Here is a 20,522-nt window from a genome sequence, read left to right as displayed (position 1 = left end):
GCTAATCTTGTAACACCTTTTTCGACATCAAAGAGATAGCAAGTAGATTTAGATAGATTTTAGCGCACAAAATGGCAGCCAACTGTTTTTGTCCTCTATTCCCCGCCCCCAGTCTTCAGGTAAAGCCACGGTGATTGGTCAAGAACGCAGCAGTGAGGGGAGGTGGTTTAAACATTAAAGAGACCGGCAGACGACAGTGAGAGAGTTTCAACTTTGATAGTTCAAAGGCGTTCAAAGTGTAGACTACAAGGTTAAAATATCCCATCAATCAGGTTCCACAAACAACCCGCACAAGCCATCTGTACACTTGATGCAAAAAGCTATCAACCCAGCTAAACAGAACACAATTGATGAGGAACTAGATAAAATGATCGCAGAGAAAGCACCTACAAGTGATCATTCCTCAAGATGGTGAAAGAAGAAGGTTACGTTCCTCAAGTGTTTAATGCTGATGAAACCATCCACTCCATTCCATCAAGCATCAACGTCCATTACAAAGGTAAATAAAACAACTTTATTATACACTAGAGTTTATGCCTTTAATTATAATACCATAGCACAGTTATTATACATAAAATAAGGTATATTTTATGTAGGCTTAGAAAATTAGAGAGCAGAAAATGAGGTTTTATGGGGACCTGGGAACGGATTATTCTCATTTTAATGGTTTCCTATGGGAAATTATTTTTTGGGATACACACTTTTCGCCTTACACACTCTGGGAACCAATTAAGTTTGTAGGCCAATGTATCACTGTATTTCTAAAATTGTAGTCAATGTCCTCTGAGATTTTTTCACTATTTAAAAGACTCCCAGACAACCTGCAGGCGGTCTTGTTCTTCTTGACCTGGCCTCATTTCCTGTCTTTTTTTTTTCCTTATGAGATGGCGTGAAGAATGAGTGGGTGTGCAAACACATGGGCCGAACCATCAACTCTTTTCCAAGAACTTGTTGCAAACAGTCTAAACACCCGCAGCCGCAGTCAAAAATGACGCCTTACTCCGCATGCGGTGGTCTTAAAAAAAAAAAAAAAAAAAAAAAGTGGGGGGGTTTGATTTGTGTTTTCCTCAAATGCTCCTCCTCCTCCTTCTCCTTCCCTAAGTGGGACTCCTTTCACCATCTCCCATCAGACACTTGCGAGCCCAAAGTTGGACGTTGTTGACAAGATGGGACGATGGAGAGCGGCGATCGTGGCCTCGCAGCTTCTGCTTCAACTGTGCACGTACGTGAAAGCTCAAGCTTTAGGTGAGTGATGAGTCATTTATTCGCTTGAATCGTATTACTTTAAAAAATAAAAATATAATGATTTTAACCACCTCACTTCCCACAACGTGACGGTAAGATAAAGGTCGGGCCGCTGCGCCGGCATGTATTCCACTTTTGTTTGATTCGACTGCATTATGGATGAAGAGCAGCCCCGTAAGTGTGTGTGGAGGGGGGAGGAAAAGAAAAAAAAGGGAATATGATATGAAGGAACGGCCAACATACAAGGAATTATACATGATGTGTGAAAAGGGAAACAAATTCCTTCGAGTTTCAAATGTCATGACTGGCGGTGAAACCATTTTTATTTATTTATTTTTATTTAAAGCATAACCGACGTCTCCGGACAAGTTGTGTGCATAATTTGTAAAATGGCTTCAAATGACTTCTACTGGGCGTATTTGACAAAGATTCCACCGCGTATAGATATATTTTACCTTTTAAGACTCGCGCTGAACGTTCAGGAAGTCTTGTTTTTGAGTTGGTGACCAGTCCATACGTGACGTCACTAAAGGAACGCCCCTGACTGAAAAAAAAAAGACACATTGTAGCAGTCCTTCCATCACGTCAATGTATTTTGCTGTACTGTTTGGTTTGAATACCTTGTGTTGCACCCAAAAGCCGCTAGAAGAGGGAGTCCAAGCTCCATGGAAGGAATTTATCAGCCTGTGGAAACGGGCTCATTCATTCCTCACAGGAGCTGGTTGCCATTTTCTGCCTCTTTTGTGGGACGCTACATTGCAGTCCAGATGCCTCAAAATGACACGGAAGGACTTCTTTAATCGATTGCAAACATGTATGCTTTCCTCTTCAGAACTATTTGAATCATAGTCATAACTGGATGTGTAACAAGAAAGCATATTCTCCGAATCTGAAGCCATTGTTTGGATTCTCCAGCAATGTCTTGGTGTGACGTCACGAACTGGGGGCGGGACTTTCTGAAAATCCCCAATTCGCAGCTCAATTTCTTGCAGTTTTAGCATACTTTAAGTCATTTTTATTGGTGTTTAGCATTTGACTAAAAATATCAGCCTGCGTGTTTTGGGTATTTTAGATGCTATAAAACGTTTTTCTGATGTCAGTTAGGAAACAAAAAAATGGTGTCGGTTGTCCTTTAAACGTTTGCTCTCGGCTCAGTTTCACACATGGAAGTGATTAGCCACAATCTGATGGTGACCGTGCAGGTCACGCAGATGTGCACTTAAAATGCAGAGGGAGAGAAAATGGTGCTGTTTACACGTTAAAACAAAGCGCAGGCTAAAAATCGGGGTGAATTTGATAATTTCTCTCCTTTGCCATCACAAATCCGATTGTTGGGGGGGGGGAGAAATAGTACAGCGCACACCAGAGTTAACTCATTCACTGCCATTCTCAAATTGATTTGGGAATTGAAAATATGACATGTAGTTGTACCGATAAAGCACTGGTCAGACCTCTGGCAATTTCCACAAGGGGGCAGAATTTGCCTTTTGTCCATATTAGCACTTTGTCACAGCTTCAGCTGTTGTTAAAGCGCTATATGAATCAAAATGTATGTATTGGATTTTGTACAGCCGACTCCATTTCAAGCTCAGATAACTCCAGATCCATATAACTTAGGAATTAACCTTATTTCATGAAAGAAAAGAGTCTAAGGTTTCTTACACTGCATTGAATGTTTATGTAGTCCTAAAACTCAATACAGGTAACATCCGACTTACGACCGAGTTCCGTTCCGACCAAATGGTTGTAAGTCAAAATGGTCGTAAGTTGAAATAAATTCAAAATCGGAGGCTAAACGACTCGCAAACTCCCCCTTCTGGTGCCATCACACAGTCGATTGCTGCGTGAGAGTGAGATGCTGGCTGGCTGGCCAAAATTGTCGTATACGTTGCTGGCCTAGATAAAACGACTTTATTATACTGTACAGTTTATTTCTTTAATTATAATACCATAGCATATTTATTATACATAAAATAAGGTATATTTTGTGTAGTTTTAAGGCTTAGAAAATTATAAAGTATGTTTTATTGGGACCTGGGAACGGATTATTCTCATTTTAATGGTTTCCTATGAGAAATTAATTTTTGGGATACACACTTTTCGCCTCTGAACCAATTAAGTTCGTAAGCCAAGGTGTCACTGTATTTCCCGTTCCCACCACACATTTTAACATCACCTATTTCCTTTTTTTAAAACATGGTTGTTTTGAACAGAAGAATTTTGAGCACTTTCAAGTCCAACAGAGGACAAAAACGGGTGCCTAACGCTTTATGAGCTTGCTTTACAAATCCCCCCCCCCCCGAGTGAATGATGGGGCTACCTTTCAGGCGTTGGTGAATGATGAAAAAGTCCCTCCGAATCCCATAAACAGTCCGTCGCTGTTCATCATTCCGCTCTTGGAATCTACCGACTTCCAGACCGGCGAACGTTTCATGTGAAATGATCCATTCCGTGCCGTGATGTTAATGGATGAATATTGACGCCGCACCGGGAGCTGACGTTAATAACGCTCTAACGGACATTTTTGGCAAGACTTAACGCGGCAAGGCACGTGGCATCGTTCAGCGGCACTCGTGTAATTTTTTTTTGGGGTTTAGCACGTCATATTGTGTCATTGACAAAAGGGACGAAAACGTTTTTTTTTTACTACTACTACTAGGCAATTTCTGACTAAATTCTCAACTGGATAAACATTTCCGTGATTTTATTTTATTTTTTATAAATTACCTAATGTCACCTAAAGGCATGATTTATTTACAGTAAAGTCTCGTTATATCGATATCGGATATATCGATTGTCCCGGTTATATCGATACTATTTCGATGCACGCACGGAGAAAATTACATGCAAACAGGGTCGGATATATCGATAGTCCCGGTTATATCGATATTTTTCGGACTCCCTTGAATATCGATATAACGAGACTTTACTGTATTTATTTATTTATGTATTTATTTATTTATTCTTATTATTTTTGTTTATTTGTTTATTTTTTTGTTCATGTTTTATATATATTTTTAGGTTTTTATTTGTTTATTTTCTTTTAGTTTTTTAGACTTTTATTTATTTATTATTATTTTTGTTTATTCGTCTATTTTTGTTCATGTTTTATATATTTTTTTATGTTTTTATTTCTTTATTTTTTTTAGTTTTTTTAGACTTTTAAATATTTATTTATGTATTTAGTATTATTACTTTTTGTTTATTTGTTTATTTTTTTGTTCATGTTTTATATATATTTTTAGGTTTTTATTTGTTTATTTTCTTTTAGTTTTTTAGACTTTTATTTATTTATTATTTTTGTTTATTCGTCTATTTTTGTTCATGTTTTATATATTTTTTTATGTTTTTATTTCTTTATTTTTTTTAGTTTTTTTAGACTTTTAAATATTTATTTATGTATTTAGTATTATTACTTTTTGTTTATTTGTTTATTTTTTTGTTCATGTTTTATATATATTTTTAGGTTTTTATTTGTTTATTTTCTTTTAGTTTTTTAGACTTTTATTTATTTATTATTATTTTTGTTTATTCGTCTATTTTTGTTCATGTTTTATATATTTTTTTATGTTTTTATTTCTTTATATTTTTTAGTTTTTTTAGACTTTTAAATATTTATTTATGTATTTATTATTATTATTTTTGTTTATTTGTTTATTTTTTTGTTCATGTTTTATATATATTTTTAGGTTTTTATTTGTTTATTTTCTTTTAGTTTTTTAGACTTTTATTTATTTATTATTTTTGTTTATTCGTCTATTTTTGTTCATGTTTTATATATTTTTTTATGTTTTTATTTCTTTATTTGTTTTAGTTTTTTTAGACTTAATTATTTATGTATGTATTTATTATTATTTTTGTTTTTTTGTTCATGTTTTATATATTTTTTATGTTTTTATGTTTTTTTTTTTTTTTTTTTTAGTCTTTTATTTATTTATTTAGTTTTATTGTAATTTAATTTTTACATTTTTTAATTTTTTTATGCTTTTTTGTTTATTTGTTTAATTTTTCATTTCTGTAATTTTTTTAATTTAATGTTTATTTTTTTTGTTTTTTTGTTTTTTTTTTTTTTTAGTTTTTTAGTGTTTTAGTTTAGTTTTATTTTGTATTGTGTAAGAATTATTTTGTATTGTGTAAGAATGTACCAGTCAAACTTTGCATCATGTCAGTTTTGTACAAATTGTTTAGCAATTTTTTTTTTTTCTTATTTTTCCTAATTTCTCACTTGGCTGAACAATTCCTCCCCCACTGTTCATTTCTGTAACTTTTTCATTTGAAAAACATAATTCATTTCAAAAGTAATTTTATTGTGTTGCATAAATGATTCCTAAACATTTAAGAGTGGCCCAAATGAACGATTCTCTGGTGGAAATGACGCAAAAGGCGGTCTGCTTATTTTGGGCGGCAATGAAGCGAGCGCAAAGTAGGGTCGAGGGACAATTTTGGCGATTTTGGCAGCTAGCGATAAAGGGTCGCCGCCGTCTGCTTTTCGGCTGCTTATGCATTAATGATGTGTGCAGATGGCAGGCCACACAACACACACACACACACACACACACACACACATACACACACACATATACAAACCCCGTTGTCCTCGAGTGGCTTGGCCCGCTGCTTAGACACAATATTAAAGCATAAACTGTGAACTCAAGTGCACTCCGTTAGCCATTTTTCACCGCCACGGCGCCGAAAATGTCTGATCCGCGTGCATATTCAGATACGAATGACACGTCAATGGTTTTCTTTTACGCTTGGAGCGGCGGTATTCTACAGTGATACCTTGGCTTATGAACTTAATTGGTTCCTAGACCGGCGAAAAGTGTCTCCCAAAAATTAATTTCCCATAGGAAACCATTAAAATGAGAATAATCCGTTCCCAGGTCCCCATAAAACATAATTTTCTAATTTTCTAAGCCTTAAAACTACACAAAATATACCTTATTTTACGTGTAATGAATGCGCTATGATATTATAATTAAAGAAAGAAACTGTACTGTATAATAAAGTCGTTTTATTTGCCGTTGTGATGGTCGTTGATGGCTTGATGAGGAACGTAGCCTTCTTCTTTCACCATCTCGTGAAATAATCCCTTGTAGGTGCGATAATTTTACCTAGTTCCTCATCAATTGTGTTGTGTTTAGCTGGGTTGATACGTTTTTGCGTCAAGTGTACAAATGGCTTTTGCGGGTTATTTGTGGAGCCTGATTGATGGGGATTTTAACCTTGCAGTCTACACTGCCTTTGAACTATAAGGGTTTAAACGAGTCCAAATTTCACTGTTTTCTATCCATTTTGTCACTCTCTCTCTCTCTCTCTCTGTCTCTTTAATGTTTAAACCACCTCCCCTCATTGCTGCGTTCTTGACCAATCACGTGGCTTTAACCGAAGACTGGAAGCGGGGAATGGAGGACAAAAAAAATGTCGGCTGCCATTTTCTTTTTTTGGAAAATGGCTTCACTCACGTTCTTTACGTAATTTTTGAAAGTGTTTTATTCAGTTGGAATTGTGTGGCAGGGCATAAAGAAAAAACATCGTTTTTCCATTATTAGATACTTTTGTAAAAATGTTTAGCTTATTTGTTTTTTTTGATTCTTATTAAAACAGAATAATTTTTATTGTGAGAATTTGGTATGGAAGTGCACTGAAAGTCTCCAATTTTTTATGACTTCTTTTCTTGACATTTTTCAATAATAATAATAATAACAATAATACATTTTAAGTGCCTTTCAAAGCTCTCAAGGGCACTTTACAGTCACAGACAAGCATAAGTACTATAATAAATAAAATATAATCACAAATACAATGCAATCAATAAAAATACAATGATAAATAGAAACAAGAGAGAGAGCTACACAGAAAATGCAATTTTAAATAATTAAATCCATATCATGATGTGTATTACTGATTTTTTTTTCTCCTCCTAACAGTGTATGATCTGCTCACCTCGCCCGACTGCCTACCTGACCTGCTGCAGGGCGGTTTGGTGGAGCAGGGGGCCAACGATGCCTTCATCCTGGCCACCTTAAAACTGCAGTCCAAGACTGGCACGACCGTCTTTGGTTTATACAACCCACGCGACAATAGCAAGTACTTTGAATTCACCGTGATGGGCAAACTCAACAAAGGTAAACGTGAATTGATACGGAAGGACTTCTTTAATCGATTGCAAACATGTATGCTTTCCTCTTCAGAACTATTTGAATCATATTCATAACTGGATGAGTAACAAAAAAGCATCTTTTACCGAATCTGAACTCTCTGAAGCCATTGTTTTGATTCTGGAGCAAGGCAGTGTGTGACCAATAGTGACGTCGCGAACAAGGGGGCGGGACTTTGTCAATCTGACCAGTTCCAAGCTTATTTTGTGACAGTTTTTGGGACACTTTAAGTCATTTTTATTGGTGTTTTTCATTTGACTACAAATATCAGCCTGCGTGTTTTGGCTATTTTAGATGCTATAAAACGTTTTTCTGATGTCAGTTAGGAAACAAAAAAAAATGGTGTCGGATGTCCTTTAGGAAATAAGCATCGATGGCGTGTTTATGAATGCAAATGTGCCAACTTTACTGCGCCGCACATCATAAATGAATCAGAGCGCTGAATAAGCGTTACATAACTGCGATCAAGCATGCATGGATGCCCTTTGTGACTTTAATTATCATATAAACCTTTCATGCTGATGTTGTGTCCGGGCAAAAGGCTTACACGGACTCAAATGCATTGCTGCTTATTTGCCATAGATCTCATTTAAATGCAGTTTTTTTTCCCATCAAAATCATAAGCCGTCGAGTTTGCATTGATGATGTCACATCTGAAATGCTAACATGCTAATTTTGTGGCAATAATAATAATAATAACAATAATAACAATAATAATAATAATAAAAATAATTCATTTCTAAGGCCTTTCAAAACTCTCAAGGTCATTTTATAGTCACAAGATAAAGTTTTTCTGTGGGTGAGCAGCGGCAGCCACACGTGCCAGCGTTCACTCAACCCCGAAGTAACTCAAATAGATAGAAAGCTAGCTAGCTAGCTAATGGATAGCAAATAAATAGCTAATAGATAGCCAACAGCTAGACAGCTTACAGCCAGTCAGCTAGACAGCTAATAGCTAGCCGGCTAGCTAGCTAATGGATAGCAAATAAATAGATAATAGATAGCCAGCTTACAGCCAGTCAGCTAGACAACTAACAGGTAGCTAGCTAATGGATAGCAAATAAATAGCTAATAGATAGCCAGATAGCTAACAGCTAGCTAGCTAATGGATAGCAAATAAATAGCGAATAGACAGATAGCCAACAGCTAGACAGCTTACAGTAAGTCAGCTAACAGGTATCTAGCTAGCTAATGAATAGCAAATAAATAGCGAATAGATAGCCAACCACTAACCAGCTAGGCAGCTTACAGCAAGTCAGCTAACGGCTACCTAACTAGCTAATGGATAGATAATAGATAGCCGACAGCTAGCCAGACAGCAATGTGTGTGCTTTTAGCCTACATCTCTCTCGGTATCTCAGGGCGCCATTTTCATCTTCTTATTTAATCTTGTCAATCCTGACTTGTTTACTTCACCCGACTCCATTTTGCTGTCGCCCTTAGCCGTGTTGCGCTACCTGCGTACCGACAAGAGGACGAGCTCGGTGACCTTCAACAATCTGGTGCTGGCAGACGGCAACGTCCACAAATTGTTGTTCCACCTCAAGGGTCTCCAGCAAACGGGCGCTCCGGGTGGGATGGAGTTACATCTGGATTGCAAGCTGGTGGAGACGGTGCGCGATCTCCCCGCCGCCTTCCGGGGTCTACCGCCTGGTTACGGAACGGTGGAGCTGAAGACCATGTTGAAGAAAGATCAAGTGTGTGAAACCCCACCGTGACCTGAAATAAATAGTCTGGATGCTTTATTGGTGACCCACTAATGTACTTCAACAGGAAGGTTTACACGAGCTCAAGCTGGTGGTCGGAGACACCTTTGAGAATGTTGCGTCTTTGCAAGACTGCCATTTCCAGCAAAGAGACTCTGTGCAAACCCTGGGTAACACAAAATAAACTAGCCAAAACTCTGCACTCTTAATTAGCCCAAATGGCGTAAAATAGCGCTCCATTCGAGTGCAAAAGGGACCAAGGTCATCTTGGGTTATTGATTGCACATTAGGTTTCGGATTTGACCCTGCATGTTCGGTCAGGATTGAAAGCCAACAAGGGAGCATACTGTTGATTTAAAGCTTCAAAGAAATGAGTTAATTGGATATCATAACCCACCTTTGTGTGAAAATAACATAATCCACTCAAAATTTACATATACAGTAAAGTCTCGTTATATCGATATTCAAGGGAGTCCGAAAAAATATCGATATAACCGGGACTATCGATATATCCGACCCTATTTGCATGTAATTTTCTCCGTGCGTGCATAGAAATAGTATCGATATAACCGGGACTATCGATATATCCGATATCGATATAACGAGACTTTACTGTATCTATCTATCTAGCCATCTAGCTATCTAATTGAACTAGCTGAATTAATTAGTGTTTTTAGCTAGCTAATGTGATTTAGCTAGCTCGCTAGATAGATAGATTATGCTAGCAAGCTAAATTGCGCTAGCTAGCTAAATTACAATAATTCATTTAGCTTGTTAAATTAGCCAGGTAGCATAAATTATCTAGCTTATATAACTGTAATTTAGTTCGCGTAATTTAGCTAGCTAACGTAATTTATATAGAAAGAGATTACGGTAGTTAGCTAAATTACTCTAGCATATAGCATAAATTAGCTAGCTAGTTGAACTATCTACTTTAGTGTAATTTAGCTAGCTAATGTAAAATAGATAGATAGATAGATAGATAGATAGATACCACTTTACACTAGCTAGCTAAATTATGCTAGCTAGCTAAATTACACGAATTAATTTAGATAGTTACATTAGCTAGCTAATTTACGCTAGCAAGCTAAATTGTACACACACACACACCTCATCTTGCCCATGTCCACGAACGGGTTAACATTTGAAATGTTAACCCCAATTCACATCTTGACGCTTTGTCAAACGTGATCTTGCCATCAGGCGTCAACACCAAACAGCTCTCCAATCAAATGTTGGAGTTGACCAAGGTACTCAACGAGCTAAAAGACATCCTCATCCAGCAAGTAAGACCTTCTAAAATCCTCTCAAACTCTTGTTTTTATCTCTCCTTTTTGACCTAATCCGAGATTTTTTTCCAGGTGAAAGAAACCTCCTTCCTCACCAACACCATTTCTGAGTGCCAGGCTTGCGGTAAGACCACCAAAGACCACTCTCAACTTATGCCGTTCATTTCAAACGATGATTGTCCTCCGAAGGTCTGGGCGGTACCGAAGTGGTGAAGCCCAAATGCGGCCCCGGCGTTTGTTTCCGCGACGGCATGTGTCGTGAGACGGCGGATGGCGTGGAGTGCGGACCCTGTCCCGACGGCTACACGGGCGACGGCTTCAACTGCGATGACGTGGACGAGGTACAGTGATACCTTGGCTTACGAACTTAATTGGTTACCAGACAGAGTGTGTAAGGTGAAAAGTGTGTATCGCAAAAAATAATTTCCCATGGGAAACCATTAAAATCAGAATAATCCGTTCCCAGGTCCCCATAAAACATAATTTTCTACCTTTTTAAGCCTTAAAACTACACAAAATATACCTTAGTTTATGTATCATAAATGTGCTATGGTATTATAATGAAAGAAATAAACTGTACTGTATAATAAAGTTATTTTATTGACCTTTGTGATGGTCGTTGATGGCTTGATGAAATGGAGTGGCCGGTTTCATCAGCATTCAACACTTGATGAGGAACGTAGCCTTCTTCTTTCACCATCTTGAGGAATGATCCCTTGGAGGTGCTTTCTCTGCGATAAGTTTACCTTGGTTCGTAAACCAAGGTACCACTGTACCTTATCGCCATCACTTTCTGAGGCACCTCCGCGGAAGGCATGCAAATGAGTCGCCCTTGACCTCGACCTCGAACGAAAAAAAGCCCACTCTGCTTTTTGTCCGCCGTCTAATGAATATTGAACGTGTAGCGAGCCAGAACAATTAGGCGCTTTAGTGTGTGTGTAAGGCGCAAAAAAATTAACATTTAGCCTCATTAAAATCCACATTGTTTACAAGGGCGCCTGCAGTTGAATGGGATTTGTTTTTAATCAAAACACGTTGAGCGGGTCGAGGGTGACTCGACGCAGATGATAAATGACATAAATTATCACTATAAAGCATCAGTGACAACTTCATTATCCTTACACAATTTAAAGGACAACCGACACCTCCGGACAAGTTGCATCCATATTTTGTAAAATCACTTCAAATGACTTCTACTGAGCGCATTTGACAAAGATTCCACCGCATATAGCTATATTTTATGTTTTAAGATGTTTAAGATCTTGGTTCTCGCGCTAAATATTCAGGAAGTCTTGTTTTCGAGTTGATGACGATGCCTGATGTGACGTCACGGAGGGAACGACCCCTGACCGAGAAAGCGACACACAATGCATTTTGGGTACTTTTTTTCATCTGAAAACACAGTGTTGATGGCGAAACTACATACATAACACGATGGTGAATTGTTGTGTGTCACAGCCAATTGTGGTAACACGCATAATGAAGGTGTAAGTTGACACAAATTCCCAGCGGACAAACTAGCCCATTTCCAACGGAGCTTGTACGCCATCTTGTGCATTTTCTGAGCGCTACATTGTAGTCGATACGGCTCGAATTGATACGGAAGGACCTCTTTAATCATTTGCAAACATTTATGCTTTCCTCTTCAGAACTAGTTGAATCATATTCATAACTGGATGTGTAACAAGAAAGCATCTTCTCCGAATCTAAATTCTCCAAAGCCATTGTTTTGATTCTGGAGCAAGGCAGTTTGTGAAGGAGTATACTGGCGTGACGTCACGAAGAAGGGGGCGGGACTTTCTGAATCTGGCCAGTTTCGAGCTCATTTTGTGGCAGTTTTGGGACACTTTAAGTCATTTTTACTGGTATTTTGCATTTGACTAAAACTATCAGCCTGTGTGTTTTGGGTATTTTAGATGCTATAAAATGTATTTCTGATGTCAGTTAGGAAACAAAAAATGGTGTCCTTTAAGGCTTGTATAAGTAACCTGTATTGGTTTGTACTAAAAAATAAACATTTAATAAATTACGGGTAACATCTGACTTGCAACCAAGTTCCATTCCAACCAAACGGTTGTAAGTCATTTTTTTGGTATTTTAATAAAGGTGATATCGTTACACAACCATCGCACGACTAAGGAATGAACACTACCCTGTTGCGGATGACCTCATTTTGTCGTGCTTTCAAACAGAATAGCATCTAAAGAAATTGAGCGTCTCAAAGTTGCCCGTCCTTTCTTGCAGTGCCAGTTCAACCCTTGTTTCCCGGGAGTCAAATGCGTGAACACCGCGCCGGGCTACCGTTGCGATGCCTGCCCGCTGGGCTACACCGGCCCACCAATGGAGGGCGTCGGAGCGCTCTTTGCCCAAACCAACAAACAGGTCGCTAATACCATAACAGATGAACTTGTGACTGTACAGAATGTCTTTTCTTCTTCACTCAGTTTGATTGATTGTTAGCTAGCTAGCTAGCGTAGATTTTAGATGATAAATATCCTTTTTTTTCAGGTGTGTGACGACATCGACGAATGCAAAGGACCAAATAACGGCGGCTGCGCGGATAATTCCATCTGTCAAAACTCAGAGGTGAGGCTTTCACGTGACAGAATCTTTATTGTACAAGTGTGTAGAACACACAAGGAATTTGTCTTTGGTAGACATCGCTGCTCTATTATCATCATAAAAATCAGGACAAATAAGTATGGAAGGATAACGCGTGCCTGAGAGGAGCAGGTGGAAAAGGTGGTGGGCAGGGTGCGGAGGGTCCAGTTGGATTTTCCATGCCCTTTTCTTGGTTCTTGCAGTATGCAAGTCCTCGAGAGTGCGTAGGGTGGCGCCACTGATTTTTTTTTCCGCCGTCCTAACTTGTCCATTGAAATCGTATTTTTTTGGTGCCCCCGTACCAAACTGTGACAGCAAACGTGAGCTAATACGATCGCTGTGTCCCCCCGCAAGGGCTCCTACCACTGCGGCAGCTGCAAGACAGGCTTCACGGGCGACCAGCTGAAAGGCTGCAAGCCCGAAATCAGCTGCGGTAACAGCCTAACCAACCCCTGTGACGTCAACGCCAACTGCGTGGCCGAAAGGGACGGATCCGTTTCCTGCCAGGTATTGCCTGCTAGCTTATTAGCGTGTTTCATACGTACAATACATATATGTCAACCGTCACCGGTATTCGCACTCAAATATGGTTTGCTGTCTTCTTAGTGTGGAATCGGCTGGGCTGGAAACGGATTCCTGTGCGGGAAAGATACCGACATTGATGGATATCCTGACGAGAAACTCAAGTGTAAGGATCCCTCGTGTAAAAAGGTAACTGGAAACACACTGTTTCACTCACGAACCACCAAACTAGCTAGCGACCTGCTAGCAGCTAGCTCAACTCCCAAACAGACTAACTAGCAAACAAAAACTTTTTGTCATCTTAATAGGACAACTGCCCCTTTGTTCCAAACTCGGGCCAAGAGGACGCCGATCGAGATGGGCAAGGAGACGCCTGCGACGACGACGCAGATGGCGACGGCATTCTTAACGAGCAGGTCAACATTTTCCCTATTCTCATACGCAAACAGCTTCCTGTTCAGTGATACCTCGGTTGACGAACCCCTTGGCTTACGAACTTTTCGGTTTAATGCTGATGAAACCAGCCATCAAGCTATCAACAACCATCACAAAGGTAAATAAAACGGCTTTATTATATAGTACAGTTTATTTCTTTAATTATAATACCATAGCACATTTATTATACATAAAATAAGGTATATTTTGTGTAGTTTTAAGGATTAGAAAGTAGAAAATGATGTTTTATGAGGACCTGTGGAACGGATTATTCTCATTTTAATGGTTTCCTATGGGAAATGATTTTTTGGGATACACACTTTTCGGCTTACACACTGTCTGGGAACCAATTAAGTTCGTAAGCCAAGGTATCACTGTACGTTTCTTCCGACAGGACGCTTTACCGCTTTTGCGTTTCAGGACAACTGCTGGTTGAAGCCGAACGTGGACCAAAGGAACAGTGACAAAGACACGCACGGCGACGCCTGCGACAACTGCCGCCTGGTGGAAAACCCCGACCAGAGGGACACAGACGGCGATGGCAAAGGCGACGCCTGCGACGATGACATGGACGGAGATGGTACGCAAATGTTTTGAGCTACAGTTCAAGGACCTCAGTTTGAGAAGCGCCAAAAATAAATAAAAAGCGACAAGTGACATCACCACCAACAATGACGTGGGAGTTGCATAAGTGGCAGTGAGCTATTTATAGCTTTTACGTGACATTAGGATGATTGGCATTGTCTACCTCGTCTGACCCTAAACTAAACGGCGTGATTACGTCTCGGAACCCCACCCCCACTCACCCCTCCGACATTCGAAATACTTCCACCTCTGTTGCATCTTTATGACCTTTATGGTTCTGATGCCTCTGGCGGATGCAAAAAAAAAAAAAATCACATGGCATTTAAAAAGAGAAAATCAAATATGCTTCAGGTGCGGCGCAACAGTATATCCTAGTGGTCATTTTTAAAATGACATCTTTCTTGCAATATGGGAGAAAAATACAAACTGCGACTGATGTGATTGATTGATCAACATTTAAGTCTGATCATCCATCACCAGGCTTGAAAAACTTCCTGGACAACTGCCAGCGTGTAAAGAACCCAGACCAGCTGGACCGAGACGGCGATGGCGTGGGAGACGCGTGTGACAGCTGCCCCGACATCCCCAACCCCAACCAGGTAGGACGTTCGAGCGACTCGCTGCTCTGTATTCGTTTTTGGGGAAACTGTAAAAATGATGAAATTTCATATTGTGAAGGAAAAATACATTACTGCATAGGAGCGCATTTTAAAGGACAACTGACACCATTTTTTTGTTTCCTAACTGACATCAGAAAAATGTTTTATAGCATCGAAAATACCCAAAACACGTTTTTAGTCAAATGCAAAACACCCATAAAAATGACTTAAAGTGTCCCAAAACTGCCACAAAATGAGCTCGAAACTGGGCAGATTCAGAAAGTCCCGCCCCCTTGTTCGTGACGTCACGCCAGGATACTCCTTCACAAACTGCCTTGCTCCAGAATCAAAACAATGGCTTCAGAGAGTTCACATTCGGAGAAGATGCTTTCTTGTTACTCATCCAGTTATGAATATGATTCAAATAGTTCTGAAGAGGAAAGCATAAATATTTGCAAACAATTAAAGAGGTCCTTCCGTATCAATTCGAGCTGTATAGACTCCAATGTAGCGCCCTGAAAATGCACAAGATGGCGCCCAAGCTCCGTTGGAAATGGGCTGATTTGACTGCCGTGGAATCTTTGTAAAATGCGTTCAGTAGAAGTCATTTGAAGTGATTTTACAAATTATGGACGCAACTTGTCCGGAGGTGTGGGTTGTCCTTTAAAACTAAAATGTTTCTATATTTGACCAAAAAAATGAGTCACAGCTCTGTATTTAGCTATCAGTAGCATATTTCAAAATAAAGGTTGTGTACAGTCCGCAGGCCTGAATTTCATCCCCCTTTTGTGCTCTACTTTCAGTCTGATGTTGACAACGACCTTGTGGGCGACTCATGTGACACAAACCAGGACAGGTAAGTCCTATTTGCACATTATAAATAGCTAGCTAGCTAGCTAGCTATTTGCTATCTATTTGCTATTTATGCTCCTTTCTTCTATAGGAGCCATTTACTGCATCCCATAAACATCATTGTACATTTCGATGTACATTACCTTATCCCTTAAAAGTACTGCTTTTAGCATGCTAGCTAACCTTCTGTCTATTGTAGTTATTCTGGGTTGAGTGAACGCTGGCGCGTGTGGCTGCCCCTGCTCACCCACAGAAAAACTGATCCTGTGACTGTAAATTGACCTTGAGAGTTTTGAAAGGCGCTTATAAATGAAATTATTATTATTATTATTAATGTAGCTGGCTAGCTGCCTATCTAGCTGGCTATCTATTAGCTATCTAGCTAGCTAGCTATTTGCTATTTATTAGCTATCTGTTAGCTAGATAGCTCGCTAGCTTTCTATCTATTTGAGTTATTTCCGGGTTGAGTGAACGCTGGCGCTGCTTACCCACAGAAAAACGTATCCTGTGACTTTAAACGACCTTGGGAGTTTTGAAAGGCGCTTATAAATGAAATGTATTATTATTATTATTATTATTTTATTTATTTATTTATTTATTTTATTTATCTAGCTGGCTAGCTGCCTATCTAGCTGGCTATCTAGCTACCTGCTGGCTATCTATTCGCTATTTATTAGCTATCTGTTAGCTAGCTAGCCAGCTGGCTTTCTATCTATTTGAGTTACTTCCGGCTTGAGTGAATGTGAATGACGCTGAGAGTTTTTTAAGGCGCTTATAAATGAAATGTATTATTTATTATTATTATCTGGAATAACAGAAAAGAAATCCAAATATACTTTTTCTTATCCGCCTTTACAGCGATGGCGACGGCCACCAGGACAGCAAGGACAATTGCCCCTACGTGATCAACAGCTCGCAGCTAGACACCGATAAAGACGGCATCGGCGACGAATGCGACGATGACGACGACAACGATAACATCCCAGATTTCAAACCGCCCGGTCCTGACAACTGCAGGCTGGTTCCCAACCCCGATCAGCTCGACCAAAATAGTACGTCGTGGTGTCACTGATGTGCAAAATGATAGTCGGGAGCAATTTGGCAAATTCCTGCCTTGCAAGCTTTTGTCAGGTGACATTAAGAGCAATTTTAGGCTTGGGCAAAAAAGGTCTTTTCTTTTCACCCATTTATGACTCATGCTGAGTCTCGAGGTTAAAATTTTGCAAAGTAGAAAGCGAAACTGTATAGCAGGCAGCAAAAATCCTTTGCAAAGCACAATAATAGCTATATATTAGCTAGCTTGCTATCTATTTGTTGAAACCACGGTTGAAAAAGCACCACTCTGCCCCTAGTGGACAATCCTTAAATTGCACCCCATTAAAAATAGGAATTCCATGTCGTTTGTGCATTTTTTCCACTTTTAAATTATCCTGCGGGCCGAATCAAACCTCCTTGGGGGCCTGTTCCGGCCCGCGGGCCGTATGTTTGACATCACTGCTAATAGACAGTACAGGCCGAAATTCAAAGACATCAACTTTCATCCGCAGACGACGGCGTGGGCGACATCTGCGAGTCGGATTTTGACCAGGACAAAATCATCGACCAGATCGACAACTGCCCCGAAAACGCGGAGGTGACTCTGACCGATTTCAGGGCCTTCCAGACGGTGGTTTTGGATCCAGAAGGCGACGCTCAGATTGACCCCAACTGGGTGGTCCTCAACCAGGTTCGAAGAATTCAAAAATGGATGCTCGTCGGAGCTCGCCAAACACTTGATCGAATAAGAATTAAATTGCAACATTTCAATAGGACCTTTGTAATGATATAAGCAAATCGTATTTGCTTGTTCGACTAGTGATGCCTGGCTATCGAACAAATGACCTGTGTCATGAATCGAGATCTTTGCTCTTCCCTCAGGGAATGGAAATCGTCCAGACTATGAACAGTGATCCTGGTCTGGCTGTAGGTAAGACTGTGTTTCACCAAAAAATATAACACCCTTTAAAGGACAACCGACACTTTCCGGACAAGTTGCGTCCATAATTTGTGAAATCACTTCAAATGACTTCCACTGAGCGCATATAGCTATATTTTACCTTTTAAGACTTGCGCTGAATATTCAGGAAGTCTTGTTTTTGAGTTGATGACGATGCCCTAAGTGACGTCACGGAGGGAACGCCCCTGACCGACAAAGCGACACACAATGCATTTTGGGTATTTTTTTTTTCGTCTGAAAACACAGTGTTGATCACGAAATTAGAAGGAAAACATAAATAATGCAATGGTGAATTGTTGTGTGTTGCACCAAGACTACTATTTGATACTAGTTGACACAAATTCCCAGCAGACAAATCAGCCCATTTCTAATGGAAGCTTGTGCGCCATCTTCTGCATTTTCTGGGCGCTATATTTGAGTCCAGACGGCTGAAATTGATACGGAAGGACTTCTTTAATCTATGTCAAACATTTATGCTTTCCTCTTCAGAACTATTTGAATCATATTCATAACTGGATGAGTAACAAGAAAGCATCTTATCCCAATCTGACCTCTCTGAAGCCATTGTTTTGATTCTGGAGCCAGGCAGTTTGTGAAGGAGTGTCCTGATGTGATGTCATGAACAAGGGGGGCGGGACTTTCTGAATCTGCCCAGTTCCGAGCTCATTTTGTGGCTGTTTCGGGGCACTTTAAGTCATTTTTATTGGTGTTTTGCATTTTGAATAAAATATCAGCCTGCACGTTTTGGGTATTTTAGATGCTATAAAACGTTTTTCTGATGTCAGTTAGGAAAGAAAAAAATGGTGTTGGTTGTCCTTTAACTCATTCACTGCTATTCCTGAATTTATTCGGGGATTGAAAAGCATGACGTGGAGCGCTATTCCCGAATTTGTTCGGGTTTTCGGTTTTCATGCAGGTGCGAATCAAGCTCCGGTCAGACCTCTGGCAATGTTTTCCCTCCCACGAGGGATCAGCATTTCCCTTTTGTGCAGCCGCCCCCCATTTCAAGCTCAGATAACTTCATAAGTTAGGAATTAACTCTTTTTTTCTGATAAAAGAAGAAAGTATAATGTTTTTTACGTTGCATTGAATGTTTATGTCGTCCTAAAACTCAATCTTCTGTGGGTCCTGCAATTTGAGTGAAAATGACAACAACCCTGGCACTGGAGTAAACACATATTTGCACATCGTCTGGCAGTGAATGAGTTAAAAAAAAAAACGATGAAAATGACTTGTTGGCGTTCCTTCCGACTTGAGGTTACACGGCCTTCAGCGGCGTTGACTTTGAAGGCACGTTCCACGTCAACACGGTGACGGACGACGACTACGCCGGTTTCATCTTTGGCTACCAGGACTCTTCGTCCTTCTACGTGGTCATGTGGAAGCAGACCGAGCAGACGTACTGGCAGGCCACGCCCTTCCGAGCCGTGGCCGAACCCGGCATACAACTCAAGGTTACTGCTTTTTTTTACCTACCAGATACATTGATACCTTGGCTTACAAACTTAATTGGTTCCCAGACAGAGTGTAAGGCAAAAAGTGTGTATCCCAAAAAATACTTTTCCATTGGAAACCATTAAAATGAGAATAATCCGTTCCCAGGTCCCCATAAAACATAATTTTCTACTTTTATAAGCCTTAAAAATACGCAAAATATACTGTATTTTATGTATAATAAATATGATATGGTATTATAATTAAAGACATAAACTGTACTGTATAATAAAGTCGTTTTATTGACCTTTGTGATGGTCGTTGATGGCTTGATGGAATGGAGTGCCCGGTTTCATCAGCATTAAACACTTAATGAGGAACGTAGCCTTCTTCTTTCACCATCTTGAGGAATGATCCCTTTTTAGGTGCTTTCTCTGCGATCATTGTACCTAGTTCCTCATCAATTGTGTTCTGTTGGCTGTCTATCTGTTGGCTATCTGTCCGGCTAGCTAGCCATCTGTTAGCTAGCTGGCTGGTTAGCTGGCTATCTATTAGCTGGCTGGATGGATGGCTAGCTATCTGTTAGCTCGCTAGCTAGTTGGCTGTTTATTAGCCAGCTGGCTGGCTGGCTATCTATTAGCTATCTGGTGGCTGTCTAGCTAGCTAGTTTTCTATCTGAGTTACTTCCGGGTTATGTGAACGCTGGCGCGTGTGGCTGCCGTTGCTCACCCGCAGAAAAACTGATCCCGTGACTGTAAAGTGACCTTGAGAGTTTTGAAAGGCGTTTAGAAATGAAATGGATTATTATTATTATTATTATTATTATTATTATTATTATTATTATTATTATTATTATTCATCTTTGAACAGGCCCACAGCATCATGATGGGGAAAAAAATGGAATGGTGTTTGCAGAGCAATATTGTCATCTAGAGGTCTTCTCACCACATTGCAAAGACGTCACTCTAATTTTCCTCCACCAGGCCGTGAAATCCCGATCTGGGCCTGGGGAGCATCTGAGGAACTCCCTGTGGCACACCGGGGACACCCAAGACCAGGTCCGCCTCCTGTGGAAGGACCCCCGCAACGTGGGCTGG

At 39.9% G+C, this 20,522-nt stretch overlaps 1 protein-coding gene across 1 annotated transcript in view; it reads left to right on the top strand.

Annotated features, from left to right (window-relative positions):
• thbs4b (thrombospondin 4b) overlaps positions 1-20,522 on the top strand; it is a 30,823-nt gene that overhangs the window by 8,623 nt on the left and 1,678 nt on the right. Inside the window, exons 2-21 of the mRNA XM_089019815.1 lie at positions 1,131-1,245; positions 7,176-7,373; positions 8,850-9,103; positions 9,180-9,282; positions 10,316-10,398; positions 10,474-10,525; positions 10,591-10,742; positions 12,646-12,783; positions 12,910-12,987; positions 13,357-13,509; positions 13,609-13,713; positions 13,833-13,940; positions 14,380-14,539; positions 15,025-15,143; positions 15,947-15,999; positions 16,854-17,047; positions 17,543-17,721; positions 17,913-17,961; positions 19,249-19,445; positions 20,409-20,522. The exon at positions 20,409-20,522 is cut by the window's right edge and continues 59 nt beyond it. Of these exons, the coding sequence (XP_088875941.1) occupies positions 1,167-1,245; positions 7,176-7,373; positions 8,850-9,103; positions 9,180-9,282; positions 10,316-10,398; positions 10,474-10,525; positions 10,591-10,742; positions 12,646-12,783; positions 12,910-12,987; positions 13,357-13,509; positions 13,609-13,713; positions 13,833-13,940; positions 14,380-14,539; positions 15,025-15,143; positions 15,947-15,999; positions 16,854-17,047; positions 17,543-17,721; positions 17,913-17,961; positions 19,249-19,445; positions 20,409-20,522 (2,568 nt within the window). The 5' untranslated portion in view covers positions 1,131-1,166. The remainder of the gene's footprint in view (positions 1-1,130; positions 1,246-7,175; positions 7,374-8,849; positions 9,104-9,179; positions 9,283-10,315; positions 10,399-10,473; positions 10,526-10,590; positions 10,743-12,645; positions 12,784-12,909; positions 12,988-13,356; positions 13,510-13,608; positions 13,714-13,832; positions 13,941-14,379; positions 14,540-15,024; positions 15,144-15,946; positions 16,000-16,853; positions 17,048-17,542; positions 17,722-17,912; positions 17,962-19,248; positions 19,446-20,408) is intronic.

The sequence above is a fragment of the Hippocampus bargibanti genome, linkage group LG18 (genome assembly GCF_051943395.1).
Source record: "Hippocampus bargibanti isolate YZ-2025 linkage group LG18, ASM5194339v1, whole genome shotgun sequence".
NCBI classification, from domain to species: domain Eukaryota; kingdom Metazoa; phylum Chordata; class Actinopteri; order Syngnathiformes; family Syngnathidae; genus Hippocampus; species Hippocampus bargibanti.
This window is presented reverse-complemented; position numbering and strand designations above follow the sequence as displayed.